This window comes from Sardina pilchardus, chromosome 22, assembly GCF_963854185.1.
Source record: "Sardina pilchardus chromosome 22, fSarPil1.1, whole genome shotgun sequence".
Lineage (NCBI taxonomy): Eukaryota > Metazoa > Chordata > Actinopteri > Clupeiformes > Clupeidae > Sardina > Sardina pilchardus.
Window position 1 is genome coordinate 8,007,881 of NC_085015.1, and position 20,986 is coordinate 8,028,866.

The following is a 20,986-nucleotide window of genomic DNA, read 5'->3' on the forward strand; positions in this document are numbered from 1 at the left end:
TATGTATACGTGTGGAACTGTGGATACAGTATACATATATATGTATATATTTATGTGTGTGCATCATCTGTAATTCATTAAGTATTTCCGTGTGCTTTGTAGAAGTAATACATCATACAGAATAGTTAGTGTGTCAAAAGACTAAGATATGTCTTGAACGTGTGAATGTGTTTATTTTATATATAATATATGCATGTATGTTTGTCAATATTTTTACAACAGTAAGCTCTGATAATCAAAGTGGTACTGGATCAGTAGTTTTTAAAACATTGAAGTAGATGGTCTCTAAGCCGAAGTAAGAGATGGATGAAAACGATGATGATTTGTGGACCTTTTATAATAGGCATAATTAACGATAAATTTTGCATTTACCCGCCTTGCTTTTAAACACCCTGATGAAGGTGATAGGTTGTTTATAGTACTCAGCTAATTCAGTTGCACATAACAAAGTCAATCTATTAGATGTAATACAGCTCAGATAAAAACTAGAAAGGCACTCAGAGAGCACAAACCTCCGACCACCTCCTGAATTCAGACGGTGATACGGATCACTCCCAAAATGTAATCATTTCTTCCTTGGGTCATTTCAGACCCTCCCTGAAAATTTTATTGAAATCCATCCATAACGTTTTGAGTTTACTTGCGAAGTAACAAACAAACAGACAGACAGACAGACAGGCAAACAAATCCCGATGAACACATAACCTCCTTGGCGGAGGCAAAAAACACTCCACAAGTCTTACACCTCTTCTCTGGTGATAAAGAAGGTCATGGTATCGAAAGCATCTCCCACTGGGAACAGACTGTATATCTGCTGTCCAGATGCGCATATCAGGGTGTACATACATGAGTACAAGTCTTTGCTTCTGTGACCCAAGTCTCATTGCTTTCAAGCCATAGACGATGTCAAAATAATTTACGATTTTTTCGGGGGTTTTTTGGCCAGCATACTGTCAACACATAAAGGCCTCTGCGGTTTATCGCTTTATCACGCGAGATATTTCATTCCGTCGCACACAACTTTCGGAAAAATAAGAGCGCCTTCGTTCTCATGCCGTGACACTCCCTCAAAGGTATTCATTCCTCTCTTGTGCAAGAGTCTGCGATCAGATATAACTCTTGTCATATCATATTGGATGAGTAATACAGAGAGATCAAGAATCCCCCTTTTGTCCGTCGACATGTGAAGACCTCGTCCGTGCCTTCAGGTGATCTACTTTCAGGCGTATCAGACTCGCTCTCCTGTTGCTCCGCACGGTGCAGGTATCTCTTGGGACCCAGGCCCAAGAATGTGCAACAGGTTTTTGGACGCTGGTGGTTCGTGGTCGCTGCCGCCAACATCTTCCATCTGTGCTGGAAGTTCAGCGACTGTTGCCCCTGGGCACGAGGGTGGGTGGGGTGGGGGGGTGTAGTGAGGGGCGTTATCCTCCCCGACGTGTAGAGACGTTTGGTTGGCGCAGGGCCACGGCAGGTTTATGTGTTGCACACCTGGCGTGGGTTTGACTCTTGCCCCACCCAGCGCCTCTTTCACCTACACGTTTTTGGAGCTCTGCGCTCAACTCGAAATTCCCTCTTCCAGTCCCTTTTCTGACTGAGTATTGAAGATATTTTACATGCAAGTATCATGTGTACCGTACGCACGAGTCTTCATTCTCCGGACAGTTCTGTAGCTTTAGCTAACTGCATGAATATGAAGGAAGGCGTCAGTTTCTTGCAGGTGTAGGGCTCCCCACAATCTAGCCCTTTTCTAACCACTTTTGCTGTTGAGCTATGCTGGCGTGTCATATAGTTGTCTAATACATTCTGGGGAAGCATATTGTGTTGAAAATTGTGTAGCAATACTGTAGTTTAGTGACATTTACAATAATACAGGAGTGGAATTTGACAGGTTGAGGAAGTTGGTGCTTGTTGCGCCCCATGGCTGTAGAAGAGCAGTCTAGTGTTAAAACGTGCAAGGCTTCTGCATTTCACCAACTAAAATTTAGCTATTTATAAAATTGGCAAAGGGGCGATAAATGTACACTTGTCATGCTTAACAGAAATGTAAAAGTTCGAGTTTGTTAGACAGAGAGCAGCACTTAAAAGTCAAACACCCGTAGCGAGGAGTCAGCAGAATGATGTGGCGGGCAGGAATTTGAATCCTTATATGCAAAGCAAACACCAGCGGTTAAGTCTACAGGGCAGACACATCGCATATGGCTCTAGGATGTATGCTTACATACTGGTCGCTTCTCACCAACCCTCCCCATCCCCCACCCCCACCCCCATTCCCCACCCACCCTTCACTTTTGGTTTCCCTGTAGATGATCACACGCAGACACACATACACACAGATGCCGCTAAAAATGGCTAAATTGCCACCACCGATCGCTGACACCAACATGAAGTCTCCACCAAGAGACGTTGTCAGCAGCGCGAGCTCCATCCATCGCCCGTCCCGTTTCAGAGTGACTTCATCTCTTATCAACACTTATAGACGTGGGCGTGAAGAAGCATGTGGGCCACTCATCCACACTGTACTTCCATGGAGCTGAATGACACTTTTCCAGGTGTAGCGCTCTGGCATCTGTAGCTACAAGGGCTAATATTAGGTTCTATATTCTAGACTCTGATGAAGACGCGGCAAACGTCGAAACGTTAGCCCACTATGTTTGCACCGTGATTAATAAATAAATATCTAAACTTCACATCTGAGTTGCTCCGGTGAAGCTTGATTCTTTGCTACAGTTTGTCCTCTCCTGTTGACGCACCAGATAGTGATTCTCAGGAGCGCGGAAGACATTTTGTTTTTTCCACGGGCTAATATTAGGCCTACTGTAGGTGTTATAAAGACTCATTTTTTGAAAGGTTGATATAAAATGTTACCACACGAGTCCTATGTGTGACATGTCTTCAGTATTTCATTAACTGAATTCAATGGAAAGTGCTTTGTTATTTCTCAGTCTTCCATGATTTGCTTTACTTGTATATTCTTTGACATGGTCACAGTCACGGATTTGTGCTGAGTGTGGTTTTGTTTTGTCTCTTATCTATTTTGTTTGATTTGAGGTGTATCATGGCAAAATAGACTGTCCATTTGCCTATATATATTTTATATATATGAATGTTCCAAATGACCAAGGTTGCGTGCACAGAGAGGGACTGGCCGTAACAGATCATCACCAATGGTGGCCCGGGCTTGACAACTACAGGGGCATTGGTGTCTCTGTCAATGCATGTGTGTTGTGGAATGGAGAGCGTACACCAAGTGGTATGTGTTTGTTTGTGTGTGTGTGTGTGTGTCTGTGTGCGTGTGCGTGTGCGTGTGCGTGTGCGTGTGCGTGTGTGTGTGTGCGTGCGCAGTAGAAACACATCTGGGATGGGTAGAGATGTGCACCTCCCCTCAGGCCTCTCACACAACCTTGCTCATTTGAGTGTCAGCATCTCTCAGCCCTGTTGGTTTGCATGCTTGGCCCAGGTCTGTGTGTGTGACCCGGGTTTGTGTGTGTAACTGTGTGTCAGAGAAAGTGTGTAAGTGTGTTGTATTTGTGTGTGTGTGTGCCTATTAAGACAGCATGATCTAAGTGCCACGAGAGAATTTACTTCAGGTTGGTGCTGGCAGTGTTCTCTGCATAAAAGCTTTGTGTTCAACATATAATTTTGGACAAACCAGTTAATTTTTTTTTTCTGTGTATGTCTTTGTCGTGTTTGTGTGTGTGTGTGTGTGTGTGTGTTGACATGCATGTGTGTGTTTATGTGTATGTATGGAATTGAATGTATGCATGTGTGTGTGTGTGTGTGTGTGTGTGTGTGTGTTTTCTCCTCCACAGGGTAAGGTAGCCCAGACGGCCTGCATGTCCGCATGTAAACACCTGGCCAGCTCCCTGCTGCAGATGCTCTTGGACCCCGACCTCAAGCAGATCAGCCTAGGAGCCATTCAGCAGTTCAACCTGGACGTCATCCAGTGCGAATGTAAGTGGTGTGTGTGTGTGTGTGTGTGTGTGTGTGTGTGTGTGTGTGTGTGTGTGTGTGTGTGTGTGTGTGTGTGTGTGTGTGTGTGTGTGTGTGTGTGTGTGTGTGTGTGTGTGTGTGTGTGTGTGTGTGTGTGTGTGTGTGTGTGTGTGTGTGTGTCTGACGTAGTGGGTCATTGAATGCATTTACACGCACTTCAATATCCACTTCTTTGTTATGAGATTTATTCCAATTTTGAGAATATTCAGGATGTGGTGTTTACGTGAATACAGAAACATATTTGTTCATATCCCTGTATACATGATGACCACTAGTATCCCGGATACCAACAATTAAGTGCAATTAGCACAGTAGCACACGTTTGCATAAGAAACTTGGATAAGGTGTAAACATGGAACAGTATCCTGGTTTCTTTTGGAGTGCTCCAGCTAGCATAACCGCATTTTTCAAAACCAGGATAAGGGCTTATCCAGGGTTCTGAAATTAGAATATGATGTTAACATGTGTAAATCCAAAACCGGGACACTACGAAATTCCAGTCATAACCAGGATAAGATAAGTCCATGTAAATGCTGACATTGATGAATTCTCTAAAGACATCTTGGTGAATATCTGATTAGAGCAACCATCAGTACAGCATGAACTACCCATCAATACAGCACAAACCAACCATCAATACAGCATTATCTTCCCAACAATACAGCATTAACTATCCAACAATACAGCATTATCTTCCCAACATTACAGCATTAACTACCCATCAATACAGCATGAACTACCCAACAATACAGCATTATCTTCCCAACAATACAGCATTAACTATCCAACAATACAGCATTATCTTCCCAACATTACAGCATTAACTACCCATCAATACAGCATGAACTACCCAACAATACAGCATTATCTTCCCAACAATACAGCATTAACTATCCATCAATACAGCATTATCTTCCCAACAATACAGCATTAACTATCCAACAATACAGCATTATCTTCCCAACATTACAGCATTAACTACCCATCAATACAGCATGAACTACCCAACAATACAGCATTATCTTCCCAACAATACAGCATTAACTATCCAACAATACAGCATTATCTTCCCAACATTACAGCATTAACTACCCATCAATACAGCATGAACTACCCAACAATACAGCATTATCTTCCCAACAATACAGCATTAACTATCCAACAATACAGCATTATCTTCCCAACATTACAGCATTAACTACCCATCAATACAGCATGAACTACCCAACAATACAGCATTATCTTCCCAACAATACAGCATTAACTATCCAACAATACAGCATTATCTTCCCAACAATACAGCATTAACTACCCAACATTACAGCATTAACTATCCATCAATACAGCATGAACTACCCATCAATACAGCATGAACTACCCATCAGTACAGCATGAACTACCCTTCAATATGTCATTATCTACCCAACAATACAGCATTAACTACCCAACAAAGTGTTATTTAGCAGCCACACAAACACAGCCACAACAAGTTCATAAGCTGCCTCTGTATTGCACCCTGTTCTTACACCCCAGACATGAAAAAGTAGCTTACTTTGTGTTTGACCCACATCTCTTTCGAACAACAAGCTGAACCACAGAGTGTTTTCTTTTTCATTTTGTTGTTGCTTTGAAAGTGAATTTTCCTCCTTTGCCCTTTCCAGTTCTCTCTGATGTTCTGTACGACACACACACACACACACACACACACACACACACTCACACACGCAGACGTTCATGTCTGTATCCTCAGGACACGGTTCCCCTTCTCCAACCTCTTACCCTGTGGTTTACCTGCCCTGGAGGGAAGAACATTCAACCTACTTCCTCTGAAAAAAAAGAAAGAAAAAAAACTGTTCCATTTGATGCGTTGCCGCGGCAGCCTTTTAAACTGTCGACCTCGCTATTAGCAAAATTGCTGGAGACAGCCTAATTGGCGCCTTTCAGCTGGGTAAAATAAATTAACGAGGTGCATCTAAGGCTAGTAGCACATTCTAACAAGCTTTGCCATGTGCTGTGTGTATGTAAATGTGTGTGTATGTGTGTGTGTGTGTGTGTGTGTATGTGTGTGTGTGTGTGTGTGTGTGTGGTGTGTATATATTGTGTTAGTGTGCAATGGATAATGACAGTTGGTAAGTTGCAGGCGTATGAAAGGAAATCATGATGCTAGACAGACTATTATGCAGATTTACTCCGCCTGAAAGAAAAAAAGAGTGTATTGCCAAACACACTCCTTGTATGAAGAGGAGGTCTTTATGGTGACAAAACCAAACTTTGGGAAACCAAAAGTGTAGAACTTCCCACACACATTAGCTTATTTCCCAAAAAGTAGCTGTGTTCCTTCAAGCCCTTTCACAGGGTAGGGGTAGACTGGGAGACACCAGGCCTCGAACACATTAATCAGTTAGCAGGAACTTCTACCCGCTAGCACAAAGTAAAGTAAACAAAGTCAACATAAGGTAGACAAAGTAAACATAAAAGAGATCTCACTTTGCTATTATCAGAACTGCCTTGCCAATGGACCTTATGCACGAAAGGCTCTTCAGATAGCTCATTTGTTTCCAGGGGAGCCAGGTATGTTTGATCTATGTGGATTTATGTTTGCGTTCATTTTTTTGTATTATTGGGTAAATAATATCTTCATTGTTGCAGTGAACCATGTAAGGAGCAGAATATAATTTCTGTATTTTATATTAATTGTTTGTCTGTTTGTCTACTTGGTTATGTCTTGTAAGTTAAGTGTGTATGAGTATGAGAGTGGACCACTTTTTGAGTCCATAATAAAGACTATATATATATACATATATATTATAACAGAAGATGCCGTTACAACACGGCTAACGCTCCAGCGGAAACAAGTGAGCCACCTGAAGAGCCTCTCGTGCGTGAGGTCCATTGGGAGCTGTTGTGGCGCAGGCAGCAGCACTGTCCTTACTGCATAGCATAGCCATCTCAATGCTCACGGGGACCCAGGTTCGATTCCAGCCTGCAGCCATTTTCCGATCCAACCCCATTTCTCTCACTTAACTCTGTCTCTCTCTCTCTCTCTCTCTCTCTCTCTCTCTTTCTTTCGCTTTCTGTCTCTCTCCACTGTCCTATCAATGATGCAAAATGCAAAACAAAACCTTAAAAAAATAAAAAAAGAAAGCTGAAAGCATTTTATCCAGGGGAAACTACGGCTAGAGAGCCAACAGTGTACCGCCATACCTCTCATAGCATGTTGCGATGCGCCGCTGTCATTGCAGATGAGTGATGTGTATGTGGATATGTATTTGAAAATGAATTAATGTGAATTTTATGGGCATTGTGTAAGGAGAACTGCTGGCAGCATTGCACGTAGGCCCGAGGCGGGACCATAAAAACGGTTGATTGATTGATAAGAGTAAAAACGCAGTCTGGAGTGTAACAGATATGTCAAACCTGAGTTGGGTGCGCTGTTTCTCATTAACGATAGATTTGGAATGGAGCGAGATTTAAGGCCTCCAGTTGAACCATCTGCAGTTCTCACGTGTGTGTGTGTGTGTGTGTGTGTGTGTGTGTGTGTGTGTGTGTGTGTGTGTGTGTGTGTGTGTGTGTGTGTGTGTGTGTGTGCCTGTTAGTGTATGTGTCTGTGCTTGTGTGCTAGAGTGTTAGATTGTGTCTGTATATGTGGATGTGTATGTGTTTAACAGCTTCTGTTAAATCACCTCTCCATTGCTACTTTCACATAAGCCCTGCTTTCTGCTAACTGTAATTTATACAGTAGAACCACAATCTGCAGGCAACCGTGGTTTATGTAGGGCAAGCACAGAACTACTGAATGTGTGTGTGTGTATATGTGTGTGTGTGTGTGTGTGTATGTGTGTGTGTGTGTGTGTGTGTGTTTATATCTGTTTGTTTGTGTGATCGAATTAGTGTGTGGGGGTATGTTTGTTTACACAAAAACTGGTGAGAATGAGAGTGAGAGAGTGTGCATGCTTGTGTATGTCTGTGTGTGTGTAGGTGTGTGTGTACGCGCGCACACGCATGTGTGTGGTGTGTGAGAGAGTGTGCATACTTGTGTGTGTGTGTGTGTGTGTGTGTGTGTGTGTGTGTGTGTGTGTGTGTGTGTGTGTGTGTGTGTACGCCGCACACGCATGTGTGTGAGAGTGGGCGCATGCTTGTTTGAGTGCGAGCGTGTGCACGTCTGTGTGAGTGAGAGAGTGTGTGTGTGTGTGTGTGTGTGTGTGAGTGAGAGAGCCGTCTCCACAGGGCCCTCGGGCAGGGCGTCTCGGGGTGAAGCAGAGTTCAGGCGCTGAGCTGGGGTGTGTGTGTGTGTGGGGTGTGTGTGTGTGTGGGGTGTGTGTGTGTGTGTGTGGGGAGGGGGGGCGCCGGGGTGAACGCGCGACCTCGCTCACCTGCTGATCCAGCAGTCTCTGCAAAAGCCCACTGCCTTAGCGCACTGATGGTCACGTCATGCAGATGTGTGTGTGTGTGTGTGTGTGTGTGTGTGTGTGTGTGTGTGTTTGTGAAAGAGAGTGTCAATGCACACATATATGGTCAGGCTGTCACACACACAGAGCGTGCAAAAACACACACACTCAAACATACAAGTAAGGATTTCTGCATACGTGTCACTAAGTAAGTCCACTGGATCGTTTCCTTTGAGGTGCTTATGTGTAGTGTGTGTGTGTGTGTGTGTGTGTGTGTGTGTGTGTGTTTAGGAGGGTTCAGCAAAGGACACGTCACATGCTCAGTTGACACATGGTGCAGTCTGTCACACATAAGGACACGACCTCCCCTATTCACATTTTTTGCTGTTTTAAATGAGAGAGAGAGAAATATAGAGGGAGCATACCACTATTTGGGAACGAACAATCGTTTCAGTCTAAGGGCAGTTTCAAAATAGTGGTACTTGCTGTCGTTTACAACTGATAGCGTTTTCTCTCTCTTCCTATCCAGTTAGTTTGTTTTCTTATCCTAAACAAACCGGGTAACGCTGCATCTTTTTAGTGCTACAAAAATCTTATAACACCAGAACCAAGCACCACATATGGCTAACTTGTAGTGCCACTCTTCGTAGGTCAGATTGCTGTACTTTGCTCAAAGGAATTGCCTTCATGGTGTGTGAATTACATTTGCGCTCATGCTGTGTGTGTGTGTGTGTGTTTTTTTTTCAGTGTTTGCCAGCTCAGAGCCAGTGCCTGGTTTTCAGGGGGATACCTTACAGCTGGCCTTCATTGACCTGCGACAGGTATGTCAATGCTCCGTTCAGGTGTGTCAATCTTCTGCCTCGCATTCATCATTCTCGCCCTGTCAACGTTACACAAGCCATCGCCTCTTTCTGCCTCTCTCTCTCCACAAAAACACATGCACGCATACTCACATACACACAGGTATACACGCGCACACACACACACACACACACACACACACACACACACACACACACACAACTAGATGGTGATAGTCGGACCAGACCAGGCCAGGCGCTCTGTTTGTGTTTGCATGGGTAACATTCCAGCAGTGAGAGGGTTTACCAGTGAGGGGAGCAATGGAGTGGTTCTCCAGTGAGGGGCAATAGAGTGGTGGTGAGGGGGCAATAGAGTGGTGGTTCTCCAGTGAGGGGGCTATAGAGTGGTGGGTCACCAGTGAGAGGGCTTTTCTATAGAGTGGTGATCCGCCAGTGAGGGGGCAGTAGAGTGGTGGTCAGGCAGTGAGAGGGCAATAGAGTGGTGGTCAGGCAGTGTTGGGGCAGTAGAGTGGTGGTGAGGGGGCTATAGAGTGGTGGGTCAGTAGTGAGAGGGCTATACTATAGAGTGGTGATCCGCCAGTGTTGGGGCAGTAGAGTCAGGCAGTGCTGGGGCAGTAGAGTGGTGGTTCAGCAGTGTTGGGGCAGTAGAGTGGTGGTGAGGGGGCAGTAGAGTGGTGGTTCAGCAGTGAGGGGGCAGTAGAGTGGTGGTTCAGCAGTGTTGGGGCAGTAGAGTGGTGGTCAGGCAGTGTTGGGGCAGTAGAGTGGTGGTGAGGGGGCAATAGAGTGGTGGTTCAGCAGTGAGGGGGTAATTGAGTGATGGTGAAGGGGCAATAGAGTGGTGGTTCAGCAGTGAGGGGGCAGTAGAGTTGTGGTTCAGCAGTGAGGGGGCAGTAGAGTGGTGGTCAGGCAGTGTTGGGGCCGTAGAGTGGTGGTGGTGGAGGTGGTGGTGGAGGTGGAGGTGGTGGTGCGGCTGTCAGTGAGTGCGCATGGTTGCCCCACTGATCCTCCAGCCGATGGGTGATTTGGAGCTGACTGGAGCCTGACCTCTTAAGCCAAGCCTGAGGTGCTTGTTGTTACAGGGCCGAGGTCACAGAGCGGGTGTGTGTAAGTGTGTGTGTCTGTCTGTGTGAGTGTGTGTGTGTGCCTGCGTGCGTGTGTAAGTTGTTACAGGAGCTGGAGCGCTCAAGCTCTCAAGCTGACCGGGCTCCGTCCTGTCAACACACACTCTCTCTCTCTCTCTCTCTCTCGCTCACACACACACACACACACGGACAGACTTTCACACTCCTGTGCATAGACACAAACTCACACATTTACACGCAAACATGCTTAAACAAACCCACAAATGCACTTAAACATGGACTCATACGCACACACATGCTGCACACGTAGACACACATAAACACACACACACACACACACACATACACACACATTCACTAGCACACATTCTAATTCTGCTGCAGTAGGACCTTCCTAACTTTTGTACATCAGCAGGTGTCTAGAGGATGAAACATGCGACCAAATGCTCTCTTTTGTTGTCATTTTACTGGCCTGTGATGGTTTTTCGAACCCTCCGGTGAATAAGTCCTTGCTCACACACACACACACACACACACACCAGGGTTTCCCCCAGAAAATTTGTTAGTTAAGGTGGTGTCTGTCCAGGGGAAGGGGGCGTCGCCGTAGCGTCCCCGCCACATCGCCGCCACTGCCCTCGATGGGGGGGGGGGGGGGGGGGGGGGGGTCGAGGTCGTTGGTTGAACTGCAGCCGAGACCGAGTGACAACGGCCGAGTCTTTTAGGAAGCAAGTCTGAGTCGAGACTGAGTCTTAAAGGAGTCAAGGCCGCATCAAGACCAACCAAAGAAAGAGGTTTTCATTTACATCACCAAGGATCATATAACAGTTAAATTCCCAAAGGGTAGAGATTGTTGGCTACAGGAGCAGTCTAGCACACACTTGTCTAAATAACTTCTTTTCTGATTTACTTTAAGACAAGGAGGTCAGCTGAAGTAAAAAATTAGTAGTCTGTCAGTATTTCATTAATGTTGAAAATGTTGAATTTTGACACTAATGACAGCAATATACCTGGATTTCACATTCATTGTATCAGATTTAATTGAATCAGCAACCAATTAAACATCATTAACACAATTTAGACAATATTATACCTTAAAAGTTTACAACTCCAATGCAGGGCCTTTTGTATCTTTCAAAACCTTTGCACTGCTCAGCATAGCACCATAGGATATATTTTAAAGCCAGTCAATATTATAGTATTCTATTAAAACCAAGAATATTTGCAATGGTGGATATTTTAGAATATATCATGAAATAAAGATGAAACTGTATGAAAATGTAACATTGCGACTGTATGGTATAGTTAATGAATTGTGATTTAGTAGGCTAAAGCTGCAATTCTTTGATTGAAGCTGTAGGCCTTTATTGTGCGTGCCTGTTGCTCATATAGCCTAAGAGAGCCGGAACGTTTTTAATGCTTTTTAAAATATAATTAGCGAGATCGTACCGCATTGAACACTAATATTTTGTCACTAGCAACCAGATCTGTGATCTGTCAAATACAGTTGCATGTTCAGCTCTGAACAAAAACATCCAGGAATTATTTCTACAAAACGGAAACATGCGTCCCGCCCGGTCGGGATGAATGAAACTGGCATGGGAGACAAGAGGCTATAGTTTAAAGTTTAAACTAGCCTGTGTAAACCTCAGACAATTTACAACACGTGAATGAATAGCCGTCACAAGTTGTTGTTAGCTGTAGGCTAGATGGCACAAGTATTTGTCACAACAAATTACAAGATGCAGTGGGCTATGCATTCATAGTAGACGAGTGATTAAAAAAAGAAAAGATAAAGCGCTCAAAAGTGTTATGCCGCTCATCCCACACATTTGGTAGATTCAACGGAGAACCATTCCTGTGAGAGTCGTCAAATCTAGCTAGGTTTAGGCTATTTGTGTTCGCAGTCACTCTGAGATATGCGTGGCAGTGGCACCTGACCTGATATCAAATACGCATGCTGAATGAGCGCGTCGCCTGTGCGCATAGGCCAACTCGATTTTGAAAAAGTTTATTTTTTTATGCGTTCTACAGAGAAGGGAGACTAGCGGCTACGGTTTGGAATGACATGGAGAAAACATGACAGAGTAATACGGCGAATATCACTATACATAATATATTTATTTATTCATTTATTTATTGAAGACGCTAGTTAAGGCGGCAGCCCTGTGTTGTTAAGGCGGCCGCCTTAGCAGGAAAGCGCTGCGGGAAACCCTGCACACACACACGGACAGACTTTCACACTCCTGTGCATAGACACAAACTCACACATTTACACGCAAACATGCTTAAACAAACCCACAAATGCACTTTATACGGTCCGTAATATTGGATTAGAAGTATAAAGTGACCTGGACGACTGCCTGCCTGCCTGCCTGCCTGTGGTTTCTTGTTGCCCTTGTCAATGTAGACCCGACACGTCCCGTTTTCGTCAGAAGAAGAATTTGAAATATTCCTAGTGCACCTGTCTTCTGTGATGATTTGAAAAAAAAGAAACCCCCGACTCCCATATTTTTAGAGTTGTCTGTCATCTCATCACATGATGCATCTGCGGATAATTAAGACAACAGAGTTGAAGCGACACGGCACAAGTCAGACAGTAAAGCTAGACACCGTTGGGTCGTGGAGGGTTTAACACTGGCTTGGGTGCTTTCCCTGGGTCATGGTTTCCCTTTTTCTCCCTTTTCATGTGCTATCTGCCCACCCTACTTGACAGCGCGGAGAAATGTGTTGGTGAGCTATGTAGATATCGGCCCCACCTTGACTATCTGTTCGCTATTTTCAGCTACTTGCCAGGCTTTGATCTTCGCCGTCATTTGCCAGATGACTTTTGGTAAACCTTTCGGGAAATGCACTCTGAGATTGTTGGTCATTGATCGTCAGTTGTTGGTCGCTGATCGTTGATCGTTTGGTCAAGTCTCAAAATAAGAGTTTGCCAACATCACATGTTGCCAGAGAGTCCACTGTCATAGGCCTACATCACATGGACGATTACTGTGCAAGATTAACCTCCGGACAAGTGTAGTACGCTTAATTGGTATGGAAAAATGTGAAGTGTTTGAACTGAGGGATTCCGATTGTCTGTTTATCTCTGGTTCATCTGAACTACTATTGACTGAAACGCCATAATGGGCCTGTTTGAAGTCTGACCTAAGATGGGGTCAGTAGACCAACTGAAGCCGATCTCCCTCTCTGGGTGACATGAAACCGGCTCCCTCTCCCCCCTCTCTCCTCCCGCCATCTCGCCGGTAGCGCCGTGCGTTATGGATCCGACTGAGCGGTCCTGCGTGAAGTGAAGTGGGTCCTGACCCGTGAGGTCATAGGCGTCCTAGGTGACCCTGCCAATCACCTGTGCGCTAATGGAAGCCTGTTGACCTGCTGGATCCTGAGATCCCTTTGGTCCTTTTGTGAGCCTTGCAACCCGATATATTATGGGATGGCGGCTGAGTGGCGGTAGAGATTGATTTAGACGATGTCGTCAATCTCCTCATATGGCTGTGGATTGTTGTTAATGTGAAATGTAGCATTTTATATTTGTGATTTGTTGTTATTTGTGTTGACTATTTACGATGCTGAAGTCAATGCCCTAGTTTGCGGACCGCTCTATTACTCTCTACTTTACTCTACTCTCCTGTCGACTGAGCCCCACCCTCTAGAGGCTCTGGAGGGAAGCTGAGAGTCGACTTTGTGTAAATCCTCCATTTTAAAAGCTGAGTGATGTTTATACTCCCGTCAGCTGTGAGGGTGCAGCGCTATTAAAACTCCTGTCAGATCCTCCACTGAAGCCAACGAGCCTCGGGGGGAAGCGCACATTATCATTACAACAAATACCCAAACAAATCTAAACAAATGTGGCTGCTGTGTTCATTCCTCTGGGCTGAGTTCACATGCACGAAGACCATTGCTGTGTGGTGTGGTCATAGGCACAGAACATCGTTTTGATGAAACAGTTGAACCTTTTGTTGGGAAGCTCTGTAAAGTCCCAGCACCCCATCATCATCATCCCAGGAAAGGAGTTCAAGCCAGCGCTTGCCTTAGGAACGTCAGACGTTGACTGTGGGAATTTTTCTGGATTGGTCTCTAAATTTTTATTGCGTGTTTTTTTTTTCTCCTTTTCTTTTTTTCCAAGCCTTGTCTATGAATGCCCTGTGTTAAATGCATGTTCACTGAATAGAGATATGGTGGATATGGGTGGGTTGTGGGGGGCAGTTCTAAGAGTCTTTGTTGTGAAGTGGGTGGGGACGGGTGGGGTGGGGTGGGGAGTATCTGTTAGGGTCAAACGACAGGTCCTCGTTTTTCGAATGACTGACAGGCGACGAGTGGTAGAGCATTTAGAGGACAGGAGAGGAGTGGAAGGGGAGTGTGTGTGTGTGTGTGTGTGTGTGTGTGTGTGTGTGTGTGTGTGTGTGTGTGTGTGCCGGGGGAGGGGGAAGGGGATTGGGAGTGTTAAGCCTGACTCCAGGTCATGACAAGCCGACAGCTCCAGCTACTGTGAACAGGGGCACCTCAACGTCAACCCAACCCAGCACAACCCTTCCCATTCCCTCAGCCTCTTCCCTGCTTCACTAGGAGTCTTGGAGGAGACAGCTCAGGCCTCCCTGCCCCTGTCAAAAGAATGCAATTTAGAGGGGATTAGCATCAACCGAGGGCGCCCGTCACCGGGAGACAGGACAACAGGCAGGCTGCGGCGGGCGGCTGATATCATCAGAGACCTTTTTGGCCCTCTGGGGGTCAGTGCTACCTGCGGAACGAGAGGGTCACTATTGACACAGAACATTCTAGAATGTTCGAGGTCATCTTGAGATTTTTTTCAGCAAACGGGCTACTGTTGGAGCAAGGCCTAGAGATGGTGGATGCTCCAGGTGTTTTTTTTTTTTTTAAAGAATGGCATCTAAATGGATTTTTTTTGGTCACACCCCCACCACTCATCCCCCTCACCCCCACGACTGGAAATGGGGGATAATTGTTTTGGGATGAAAGGCGGTCGCCTGAGTAAACTTATCCCTTTTTCTAGCTGTCATTCAACCCCAAAACAACGGCAACAAAAATGTAGTTAGGTGTTCTGTGGACTCGAGTGCATTATGTCTTTATGAGTCACCTACGTATGACCTGTATGGTTAGTCCTCAGGTTACCTGCGGTACCTGTGGTGAATCTGGTGATAAAAAACATGGATTCCATTGGAGCTCCAGTGTGCAGACTTTCTTTATTCATGCTCTTTAAACGATTCCTTCCCCTCAAGCATTTCAGATAGTTGAACTAATGTGTTGCTGAGTATGGCCGTGTGTAGACTAGTGTACCACCGAGTGAAATCCTGGATGCTTCAATAGCATACCTGTACCTGTAATGTTAAAACATGTGTGGTAACGTCATAGACAATCGTTCGACTCCGGTTCGATTCCCGCCCGTTGTGAGTCTGTGTCACTTAGATATTCAGCAGACACCTTTATCCAATCGCGTCAACATTAAAGATAGAGGCCCCAACCTCTTATTATATTAGCGTTATATTAGCGCTATCTGCTGCTTATCTGTGGCTTTGTGCTCTTCACTGGCAGTGCCTCCACACAGGCTAATCACCATAGCTCTCTCGTGCCAGTGATTATCTGCTAAGGGTTAATGTTAGCTCCTGGGTGGCTGATGGCTCCGTTGACTGCTGCTTTCTGGTGGCTGGTAGGCTGTTCCCCATGAATGGTTTGTGTTAGCACCGTTAGCTCCTGCTGATATGCAGAGTGGAATTAGCCGTCCAGCAGGTTAACTTAAGGTCACCAGGAGATTTCCCCAAACCCCTTTTGCATTTTAAGTACCCCCTGCTCACTGTGCTTCTGCCAAAAAACAAATCTCCTCCCCCATAACCTTCACACAACACACACACACACACACACACACACACACACACACACACACATTCAAACATGCGCTCTCTCTCTCTCTCTCTCTCTCTCTCTCTCTCACACACACACACACACACACACAATCTCTTATACACTCTTACTCTAACATACACACACTCTCTCTCTCTCTCTTTCCCTCTCTCTACTTCAGCTGTGTATCTTACGGCCTAGCAGCAGCTGAAGTGTTGTGCATTATTGCTAGTGTTGTAAAATCACACTCTCTGTCCTACCAAACTCCTGTGTGTGTGTGTGTGTGTGTGTGTGTGTGTAAAGGTTCGGAAAGAGGTCACTCTGGACTGTTGTCCAGTCTCTCTGCCCGTCCTCTTGTCCACCTGTGCTCTCCCTTTGAAGAACAGCCTGTGCCATGGACGACGTCTTTATCATTTCTTTATCATCTCTTTACAAAAACTGTGTAACTTAGTGGCCCGGCTGGCAACTGAGATAAAGTATTCTTCTGGGGATCCTCTGTTTGTTTATTTCCAATTTCCAAGGGGCGTAACCTAAAATGAAATTAAACTTGGTACATTAAACTCGTTCCAAATATTTTTCAGGAATGTACAGCAAGCACATTTTTCCTGTAATCAAAGAATTCCAAAGACAATGCACGTCTGTGTTATTTAATACTGAGGCCTTCAACACTGTGAAGTGAACCATACTCTTCTGTCATCATTTAAAGTGTGCCCCATGCCATATAAGCTGTTGTGATTGGCTTCTGACTTTTTTGGTTCACCCAGGCTAGTAAAAATCATTTAGGTTTACATAAACCCAAAGAAACTAATTTGCCAACATTGGGCTTCATTTCGTTAGAACATTTCCATGCTTTACATTTTTTCTTTCTTTTTTGTTTGTTTGTTTGTTTGTTTGTTTGTTTGTTTGTTGTTTACTGTTTACTGTCATTGCGCTGAATGGTGTCTGCTCATCTCTCCCTCAGCTCCTGGACCTGTTCATGGTGTGGGACTGGTCCACGTACCTGGCCGACTACGGGCAGCCCACCTCTAAGTACCTGCGGGTGAACCCCTCCACAGCGCTCGCTCTCCTGGAGAAGTGAGTACCCGCTGGCCAGCCACTGTAAATATAGTGTGAATGCTGTGGACACAGTTAGCAAGAAGGACAAAGTACAAAAGTACACTCACAGCATTTATGTGTAAAAGTAAAGTAAAACGGTAAGAGTTTTAAGAGTAAGAGTACTAAAGTAAAACTGTAGTTACAGAATTTATGTGTAAGAGAAATAAAAGGTAAGAGGTACAGTTACATTATTTCTGTGTAGAGTAATAAAAGTAAAAAGGTACAGTTACAGCATTTATATATGATCATCAACAAACTACTGAGAAACACATCAACAACTTATCGACAAACAGATTGTCAAGCTAGTATAGTACAGGGTTACCCTGGAAATCCAGAGTTCTCTGATTGTGTCCGCAATGATGCACATTACGTTTACCACAACCATCTGCGGTAACCAATCAAATCGGTGTATCTGAGGCGAGGGGCGAGATAAACTGATGACGACAGATGACGCTACAACTTTCGTTTTTGGTCGTAGTGTTATCCAATTGCGTCGAAGTCCAGAATCAGTCAGAGTAAACATTGGTCATAGTGTCATCCAATTGCGTGCAGTGAGATTTTCAAATGCATGCTTGGTGCATTTTTATTATTCGTGCCCGAAAGATTCCAGGTTTACTACCAGGCTAGTACAGGGTTGTAGTTTGGGTCAAGATTAGGGGTTAGGGTGAATGCAAATAGATACCATCATTAATCTATCACACATGAATTGGCATTACTGTAAATGAGTCCCCACGAGAACTGTATCAGGTCGGATAACCTGTAGGGTTCACAGTGACGTGAGTCTGCTCCTCTCAAACATAAAACTCTCTTTTCCTTCTCTCCCACTGCTCACTCAATGCAGAGTCAACAGGGGGTACGTACACACACACACACACACACACACACACACACACACACACACACACACACACACACACACACACACACATCTCATTTCATCTCATCTCATCTCAGTTAGTTATCATCGAGTGTACAAATCCATACTTGTGGACGCTGTGGTTCATTCCTAGTCGTGTTCTCCACCGGCATCGCGTTGCTGTGTGTGTCATCCACACTTTTCCGTTGCAGCCGTTCTGTTAACACCCTTTACATCTCCTTTCTGTGTGAGCGCCGTGATTGTTGCCTTTTATTGTATTTTCCCCACCCGTCCCTAAGATTTTTTTTTTGTTCTCCATCTTACATTGACCTTCAGAGGTTAAATTGACCTTTATAGTGGTTGTCGTTCTCGTTCTAACTCTCCTGTCTTTCTTTCTGATTCCTCTCTGTCCCTCCCTCCCTCCGGTTCTGTGCGTTCTTCGCTGCAGAATGAAAGACACCAGTAAGAAGAACAACATCTTCTCCCAGTTCCGCAAGAACGACCGGGACAAACAGAAGCTGATCGAGACGGTGGTCAAGCAGCTGCGGAGTTTGGTCAACGGAATGTCCCAACACTCTTAAGGCCCCCCCCCGTCACCACCCCGCCTTGCCACACACACACACTCCCCAACCCACAACCCACACCAATACCCTCCTCCCGTCAACCCCTCAAACGCACCAACTTTTATTTTGACCTGACTGGAACTAACCTGTGTTGGAAAATGTGGGAGTTGCTGGAGTTGGAAGAAAATACCCAGAAACAGACAGTTTGATGAGAGGAAGAATAACAAACACACACACAAACACACACACACACAGCTGTTTTGTGAGCAGTGAAAAGAATATTCCTTTCATTTCATTATTCTTTCTTTTTTGTTTTTGGAGAAATCGTATTTTTTACGGTTGAGAGATATATTGTTTGTGTTTTCGCTGTTGTTTTTGTTTTTGTTTTGTTGTATATTGTAAAAGTATAATGATTGTATCACCACAGCGATGGTGGGCTTGGCGGGAGAGGAGAATCAGAGGAAAGAGTCTGAGGCGAAGTGATGAAGTCCTACAAACAAGACTGAGGTTCCAACAGAGCTCTCTCTCTCTCTCTGTCGCTCTCCCTGTCTCTCTCTTACACACACACACACACACACACACACACACACACACACACACACATACAGTTGCACATATATACATACATACACACAAACACAACACTCCAGATGTAGTTTTTAATGTAAATATATTTCAGTATATATTTAACACTACAGCAGCTTCTTCCCTCCTGTCGGACTGGCTTGAAACTAATTTGGCTTTGATACGTTCGATAAGTCAAAAATGCATGAAGATCTTGCTTTTTTTCCCCCTCTTTGTTCAAAAGAACAATGGACTTTGAAGTGTAATTCACATATAACTCATCCTAGTAGGAACCGTTTTGAGAAGGTCTATTTTATTTCGCAATGTGATGTACAGGCATCCCAACATGCTACTTTTATTTTGGTTTTTAATTTGCCTCAGGGTGACATGGAATCGTTTTGGGTTGTGACGCTTTAGAAGCCAATGCTGATAGGGAGGGTGAAGAGCAATAACTAGTCTGTTTGCTGTCTCATTAAGCATTCATTTGCCTATAGGGAAAGGACACTTCTGCAAATGTGCGATTGGGTTCTGCTCTGAATTGCTTTCAACAGGCATTTTTTTGCACTGAATTATTTAAGTTTTACTTTTTTTTTTATTGTTATTATTATTATTATTATTATTTTAAATAGATGCTTGTGTAATTAAAATGTCATTGTATATACCACCTATTTTGTTAAAAAAAAATGAAAATGGAATGCAGAAAGTGACTTCTGCAGCGATTTTAAGAGATGATTATGTAAACACGTCTCCCTATGCTAAATATGTAAGTAGAGTTTGAAATTGTACTTAAATTGTACTTAAATTGAACAAGTTCATTGAATGCAACGAGGGGGGAGGCTCCAGAGTCCAGACGGTCCCCCAGTCGTCTCCACGTACATGTAGCCGAAACAAGTATGACTCATCCATTCAACATTTCAACATTCCTGTGTGAAGCCAGCGATGTAAGAGCGCTCCGGGACATTTAAAACGGCTACTGGCTGTATTGCACCCTACAATAATTCCTCCTCCCTCTCCCGGTCCCTACCCCCCACTGACTGCTATATTCCCAAGATCCCATCTGTTTTTATTTGTGTGATATAATAAAATGTGATCACTTTATTGGTGTGCTCTTTGTCATCATGATATAATTGTGCTACATTGCGTCGCTGGCTGCATTGTAGCCTGCCAAAACGGCTGGGAAGGTAGGTAAGTGAACTACATCCACTTACATAAAGCAATAACGCTAGGGGTCACCGCACACAGATAGGACTTTGTGTTTTACATTTAAAAGAGAGGTCAGGGCGATAAAGACTGTGCGCACACGGGTTGACAGTCGCGTTTCAGTTCGCTGGTATTAGTTTTTGGGCAACTATCAGAAGCGCAACAGGTTGCCCAGCATCACGGCTCCACCGCGACCTGTAACATCCTGGCATCCCCTCAAACACGTTGAAAAGTGGAATTTGCTTCTAATGAGCGGCGAACGTACAACTTTGTGTTTGACTAATTTTAACGTAGAGGTGACCCCTCCACTCAAACAGCAACTAAGTACATGCTGGTATTATCCATTATGAAAAGGAAGAAAGGGATCTAACCAGCCAGAAAATGCGTACATTTGGTAAAGTACATTAACTATGATCATCTCAATTAGTTCCACGAAAGGAGTGGAAGTCGTGCGTAAACGTCTGAATGGCGTGCATGTGTGTGCATAGCCTTGCCTGTCTGTCGGTGGATAGTGTGTTAATGAATTCCCCATTCAGTCTTTAATAACTACAGACCGCCCTGTCGCTCTCAA

At 44.6% G+C, this 20,986-nt stretch overlaps 1 protein-coding gene across 4 annotated transcripts in view; it reads left to right on the forward strand.

The window, feature by feature from the left end:
* Window positions 1–20,313, forward strand: part of exoc6 (exocyst complex component 6) — a 65,011-nt gene extending 44,698 nt beyond the window's left edge. For all 4 annotated transcript variants that reach the window (XM_062526108.1, XM_062526109.1, XM_062526110.1 and 1 more), the window contains 4 exons: window positions 3,810–3,951; window positions 9,126–9,199; window positions 17,099–17,211; window positions 18,537–20,313. In XM_062526108.1, the coding sequence (XP_062382092.1) occupies window positions 3,810–3,951; window positions 9,126–9,199; window positions 17,099–17,211; window positions 18,537–18,669 (462 nt within the window). In that variant the 3' untranslated portion in view covers window positions 18,670–20,313. The remainder of the gene's footprint in view (window positions 1–3,809; window positions 3,952–9,125; window positions 9,200–17,098; window positions 17,212–18,536) is intronic.
* The last annotated feature ends 673 nt before the right edge of the window (window positions 20,314–20,986 follow it).